Here is a 7,148-nt window from a genome sequence, read left to right as displayed (position 1 = left end):
CTTCCTTGGAGTTTCTGACCCCACGTTCTCCTTATAAATGGGATCCACACTCCTTAGCAGTATTTAAATGGTACAGACTACGCTTCCCACACCAGTCTCACCTCTTGCCATGGCCATGTTCAAGTTCTATGCTATAGTGCCTGGGAATTCTTTCAGTTCCTAGAGCAAGCCATATCCTGTTTTTCTTCTGATCTTTGTGCATCCTACTCACTTTTTATTTACCCAGTTTTGCAAATTCCCCATATCTGTGTTGAATGCTCCTACGATGTGCTCCTAGGGCGCCTGTACGTCCACCACCAACATGTTTATTAAACTGTCTGCTTATCTGGCCAAGCTTCATGAGGGCAGGACCCATGTCTACCTTCTACCGCGTTTAAAGCTACGTCACTAGCGCAAGTATGATGGCCAGCTCATGGCAGGCATCCAATAAGTGTCAGCGGAATAACTGAAGACACACAGAGAGGGAGAATCGAATGCTTACAAAAAGATACACATTGTCATATTTTTTCTTTAATGGGCCAGCAGAGCAAATGAAATTACAGAGAGACCAAATTTGGTCTACAGAAAGACTTTACACTATAACCTAAATTCTCTTGGCCACCTCTTTCTATATTCTTATCAGAGTATCTGATAACCAGTCATCATTTTTTATACAAAATAAACCAAACAGAGAGTCAGAATATCAATATATCAACTCCAAAGGGGTTAGAGAAAGACAACTGTCTAAAGGTTTCAGCATATCTTAAATCTCTACAGAGGTAAATCATAGGGTTTTGAAATACTATGGGAGTGACAATGTTTTATTCTGGTAGTTTTGGTTTTAATTTTGCTCACATTCTAAAATAGGTCTGAAAAAGAGGCAGATTAGCTCTGTTGAAAGAGTAACCCATGAGGCTACTTGGACCATGAGGGCTGTAGACTCTGAAGAAGAAAAACAAACCCCAGCTCAAGCAAAACTGGATTTCTAACCTTGGCAATCACTTAATGTAAGCCAAGCTCTCAATGCTCAAATATCCCAAACACCTTCACTGTTTTATTGAGATGGTTATCACTGGCAAGTACCTTCTTCTTCGGTGCATAATCAGAATTCTTTCAAAGCATGTTGATATTTTAGTTATTTCGAATTGTCTATGATATTTGACTACATTTAGCTACAACTGAAGAGCCTGTTTATAGAAAACATGCCCAGCTGAAAATAGATGTTTCTAAATGTTAACTAGAATAAATATTTTGTTAGATACTATAGTCCCAGCTAGAAAAATCTAGAAAGAATGCAGAGATTATGTCCAGTCTTTTGATAATGAACGAACATGTGAAAAAAAATGTTTTGCACTCAGAAGGCAAAAAGGCTGTGATGAATTGCTTTCCATTTCACTTGTCTGAGTAGATATTACTGTATTTCTATGATATGAGTCCCTGCCCCAAAAAAGAACTCATACATTTATAACTGAAAAATCATCTCTTTTCAAAAACAAACAAACAAAAAACAATCTCTCCAGAGACAGACACTCTAAGCTGGAGGGAGGGAAGGACAGACAGACACCCTTATACATATATGTCTTCCCCAGAGTGACCCAAGAGCAAGTAAAGATGACCTTAGAAATCGTTTGCAGGGATGGGGGTCCTCCACGACAAAAGCACAAGTAAGGAAAAAGTTCTGAGGAAGAGACACTGCCCCGAGTATGGCAGGTATGTTGGAAGCACTGCCCACAACTTTCCACACTGGGGAGCGACCCTGAGAAAGGCAAACCCCTGCCCCTAAGAGCCTGCCAGTTCAACCAGCTTTCACTGGGGCGTCAAAAAGCCAGTGTTATTCCTTTTAACTGAATTTAACTAAAAAAAACATCACCACTATATATGTGTGTGTGTGTGTGTATATATATTCATCCAAGGATGGCAGGAACCACCACATACAGTTTATACTATGGGTCCTAAACAGACTATGAGCCATTTATTAGCATAAATAGTCACGTTGCTCCTTCCATTCTTTTCTTCAAAATTAGGCCAACTAAAGGAAAATGTAAGCTAAAAATCTTGCTGATGAATACACTGACCCAGTCGTTCCTTGGGTTTAAGTGAAAATGAGTAGGTAAATGAGTAGTTAAAACATATTGTGGTTGACTTTTTTCTCCATTTTGACCACTGCTAAATTTTCAATAACTGCAATCATTATTGACCTTACACTGTAATATCACATGATTTATGCTGCTTTCTTTGACTGGGCTCCTTTTCCTCCTTCATTTATTTGCCTAACTCCTACCTGGTTTTTCAGATAGCTCATACACCACCTCTTCCAACAACCTGTCCTTAACCAACCATATCCCTGCCCCGATTTCTCATAATAGTCCTTCTCTCACTAAATTAAGTGTCCTTCCTCCTCTGAGTTCCAAAACCATGTCCTGCATAATGCCTTCACAGGAGTGACCATACAGCACTCTATTTGTTTATAAGACACACCTCCCCAACCAGTCATTGACATCAAAGGCAAGAATCATAGGTCACCTTTATTTTCCAGTTTATTTCACAGTTTCTCATATTTGGTAGACATTCTAAGATGTGCGTGTGAAATGAGTGAACAAATGTATGAATAGACAGATGATGTTTAGACTTAGAAACAAAATTATAGCGATGAGTCTTTAGAAAACATTTAGTCTACCCTACTTCATCCGAAAATTCCCTAAACAAGTATTTCTTAACAACTGTGCCAAGATATTAAAATAAGGAAATCATTATCGATGTTCAATAAAACATAAATATTTTCTAATGCAAACAGCATTAAATAAAAACTTACCGGCAAAGTTCCAGGCAGAGATGCATCAAAAAAAGATACCAAAGAATTTGGAGGTGCTGCAAAGTGGACTTTAGATGCAGAGAAGAGTTTAGAGTTGGAGGAAATCTGGGCATGAATTTCCAAACCTACCACAGCTGTCCATTCGCGTTCACTAAAGAGAAAGATAAAGGTTAAGAAGCAGTTAGCAATGGCCATGCCATCCTGAACGTGCCTGATCTTGGAAGCTAAGCAGGGTCGTGCCAGGTTAATACTTGGATGGGAGACCACCTTGGAATACGAGGTGCTATAGGTGTTTAAAAAAATAAAAAATCAAAAAAAAGACGTGGTTAGACCTGTTACCATACATAAATTCCTATAAGCCTAAACCACAAATGTTAATTTCCTATTTGTTTTGACTTATAAAAATTTTATATCCTTACATTAAATAATGTGTCATATTGTTTGTATTTGTGACTAAATCGAAAGTAATTCAAAATGAACAGCTACAAGGCAGGTAATATAAAATTCATTAACAACATGGCATAAGGAGAGTTCACTGTATAAACAGGAAGGTGATAGAGAAAGGAATAATTTGGCATCTTAAAACAATTTAGATATGGGTATCAGGTGGCAACTGCTTGGCTGACTTCAGTGAAAAGCGGCCTTTTCTAAATTAACTGTCTAAAAATGCGAACATTTTTAGAATTAACATAAACATCAGCATTCTGCAACTAGAGAAATATTGGTAAATAAAGTTGCATATTCCATTATTTAAAAAGAAGGGGTAATTGTCATGTTTGGAATTCATTTTATAACAATGGGTTGCAAATAAAATTACCAGAGTGACACAGATATAATGGGTCACTAGTAAATGATACTCTTCCGGGTAATTTTGTGCAAAGGAAAACACTAAACCAGCAGATATAGCCTTTTTTGGGCCCCCAAATCACTTTCAATTCCAGAGCTCTAGTTTCAGGTTCCTTTGCTGTTTGTTTATGCTTGATTGCTATCAAATCTAAGACGCTTTTAATTGCTGTAATAATTTCTTTTATCTAGCCACTCTTACTCTCTTGGGTCTCTATAAACATTCCATACACAGGCCTCTCCAGGTTCTTCTAAGTGTCCCTTTGAAACCCATGTATCCTGGACCATTTGCAGATAGCTTGGTTACACATACTGTCTTCATATTTTGTCTGCTCCTATCCCGCTCTTCTCTCCAACAATTTTCTATATTATCTAGACTTTTGTTGACATGTGTTGGATTTTGTTTCAATCATTTCAACAATGAAGTTCTATATTTACAATATTGTGAAAAGATGAATTCCTTCTTTTTAAAGTTTGGAAGCACTGCCTGTAATTGAGAAGAATTAAACGAAGAACTCATTAGATATTCTGCATTCACTACAACATTATCCGAAGTATTTTTGCAGTTTCATTACATGAGAGAAAAATATTTCCCATTCATGGTGAGATGATCTCATTTATGAAAAGAAAAGAAACTGAATGCTTCGGGACATTTTCCCTCTGTTCCTCCAACTGAAAAGCAGAAGTAATGCCAACCTAACTTTCTTGAAGGATAAACAGAATGTCGGAGAAGTGCCTTATATTTATGTATTTAAAAAGAAACTAAGTTTTATATAGTTAAGTCTAAACAACTGTTCAGAAGACATCTTGCTAAATAAGCAAAACTCTCTACACAACCAGAGGGAAGGTTTCTTGTATTGGCTGCATCCTCTTAGGTCTAGATATATATACTCAATACAAAGCGACTCCACAGATGGGTGGTGTTTTCTGACTGACGATATTAAGTCACCACCATCCAGAGCTTGTAGGTAAAGGCTTCCTTTCTACCTTAGAACACTGCTGGCCCATAGGAGCGCTAAATGGTAGCCAAGTAAGATCTCGCTCCTAGTGTCAACGACCGCACTGCTGGTGTTCTTAGTAAGGTGACTGAATCCACTCTTCTGTCTGCGTGGCTTTCGATTCAAGAAAACATGTGCGATTTTACACTTGCGAATTCCCCAATATACCTCTCTATTTGAGGACAGCAGTTTACGTGTGGGGGCGGGGTTGACAAAGGGCCAATTTTGTGCTTTCAGGGCTGCGAGTTAGAGCCCAACACCCACCCCCTCATCAAAGCGTCTAAATTGAAGGCTGGGCTGGAGCGGCCACCGTCTCCCCAGTCCCGCAGGTCTTCCACCCCCACACTAAGTGGGGAGTAATGGTACGAAATAGTATACCCTTTCCTCAGCTTCTGGGCCGCGCTGAGAAGCTTCTGAACCACTGATCTCTGTCCCCTTTTCCCGCAGAACCAGGACCCAGGTGGAGCCCCTCTTCCGTGGCGAGAACCGCGGTCAATGCTGGCTAAAGCCCAACGCCTTCCAGGACAGCACCAGCGCAGTATGGGCGCCGCCATTGCCGCGCCAGGGTCCTGGTCAGGTGACACAACTGTCCTCTGCCGCGAGACTCTCTGGGAAGTGTAGTTCTGAACATGGGTAAACTGACACAAGCTCCGGCCGGAAGACTACTATTACCGGTGAGCACTGCGAATCGAAGGCTGCCGGAACCCTGGCGGGGAGGGGAGGGAAGGAGAACTAGAGGAGAGCGTAGGCGGGGTTCCGGGTCGGAAGGTGTGACTCCTCCTAGCGGGGAACTGGAGAGGTTCGTGGCTTGTGAGCATGTTGTATGAGTTTGAGTGAGACCTAAATCTGGCCGGGATTTTATACCCGTTAACCTTTCGAGCTCTCCCAAAGACTTCCTGAACCCTCACACCCACTCAATTATTTTCTCTCTCTTCTGCCACTTCACACACCAATTTGTGCATTAATACAACAAATATTTATTTGCTACCTACTGTATGCCGGGGACAGTTCTTAGGAACTGGGGATGCAACAGTGAGGAAGACAGATATGGCCCTCATGCTCATGGAGCTGACATTCTTGAGAGAGGAGACATACAGAAAAGTTAACAAAAATGGGATCCTTTCATACAGGTGTTAAGCGCTATGGTTAAGCAGTGGTCCTTGGGTCTCAAATAGACGTAGGTTGAGACTTTGGGTGCATTTTAAAACAGGCATAACTCATATTGTCACACTTTGATTTATTGCACTTAACAGGTGTTGTGTTTTTTTATAAACCGAAGACAAGACCCTCCAGGAGCAAAAAGATGACAACTCGCAGCGATACTCCACTTTATCACGGTGGTCAAACCCGCAAAATCTCTGAGGTATGCCTGTACTCGCTTTATTATACTGATCTGGAACGGAGCCTTCGGTGTATCTTTCAGGTATGCCTGTATTATCCTTTTTGTTCTTGGCCAGTATTTCAAACGGTCTTCTTATATGCGAGGAATCCTTGGTAGCAGACACCATCATCCCAGCCGACTTCTTTTATTTTCCTGCTTCGGAATTCATACCCCTCGTTCAAACTCTCACCGATTTCTTGCATTTGCATGCACAATTTAAAATAGCCATTCAGCCGTACTCTATCATATCACCCTATTTTACTTCTCTACATACTGCTTATGATTATCTGATGTTTATGGGGAATTCATCCTATTTTACGCAGTATTACCAGTGCACAAAGTAGGCCCCTCAGAAATATTCGTTGAATGACAGTGCAGTGTGGAGAATGCATTTGACAAAGGATGGAGTGGATGCCCTTTGGAGTACTGGTTTTTAGGAGGAAGACGATGAAATAGTGTGGGGATGGAGGCAAAGAAAAATCGACATGCGTGAGATAGATTACAGAGGTAAGATGGAAAGACTTGGTCGATGAATTGGATGTGATGGTGGAAGACTAGATGGGGTCAAGCACCTTCTCGATTCCTGGCTTGTACAACCAGATGAGTGATGGAATTATTCACTGAGATAAGGAAATTAGAAAAGAAATAGGTTTGTGAGAAAATGTGTTTGGTTGCCTTGGAGACATACAAGAGAAGTCAAGTAGGCATCATTGATGCCTGGGTATGGAGAAGGAGAAAAAACCTGCATACTCTACATACTTCACACTGGTAGGTTTTCAGTTATTGATCAATAACCTATTAATTAGACTGCTGTGACCTACAATCCATTCCCATTAAGACTACAGTACGGTTTTGATATTATGCAATTTAATTCCTCCATGGAGGCATTTTTAGTTACTCTGCTTAAAATTGTCATTGTTTACTTTTTCTATCCTTTTTAATTTTATTTTTGCATTCACTATCATTGATCAGCATTGCTACACCAGAAGTATTTTCACATGACCAAAAATGAAAATGAGAGAAATGACAGAGTCTGCAAAGTAAAGGTGGGGATGTTTGTTCCAATATTTATCTCTCATTACTGCCCTTTCTATCAGGTTCAGATCACTCTTTAGATCCTTTAGTAGTTTCTCTC

General features: G+C 40.2%; 1 protein-coding gene across 2 annotated transcripts in view; it reads right to left on the bottom strand.

The window, feature by feature from the left end:
- The window catches only part of GATB (glutamyl-tRNA amidotransferase subunit B), a 74,062-nt gene extending 68,829 nt beyond the window's left edge, over window positions 1-5,233 (bottom strand). Inside the window, exons 1-2 of one of the 2 annotated variants that reach the window (XM_025042774.1) lie at window positions 5,011-5,233; window positions 2,792-2,942 (exon numbers count right to left, since the gene is read on the bottom strand). In XM_025042774.1, the coding sequence (XP_024898542.1) occupies window positions 2,792-2,942; window positions 5,011-5,186 (327 nt within the window). In that variant the 5' untranslated portion in view covers window positions 5,187-5,233. The remainder of the gene's footprint in view (window positions 1-2,791; window positions 2,943-5,010) is intronic. The other variant, XM_006906263.3, reaches the window with a different exon arrangement.
- Between the last annotated feature and the right edge of the window lie 1,915 nt (window positions 5,234-7,148).

Source organism: Pteropus alecto, unplaced genomic scaffold, assembly GCF_000325575.1.
Source record: "Pteropus alecto unplaced genomic scaffold, ASM32557v1 scaffold50, whole genome shotgun sequence".
NCBI classification, from domain to species: Eukaryota; Metazoa; Chordata; class Mammalia; order Chiroptera; family Pteropodidae; genus Pteropus; species Pteropus alecto.
Note: the sequence above shows the minus strand (reverse complement) of the source record. Positions and strands in the feature narration are given on the sequence as shown.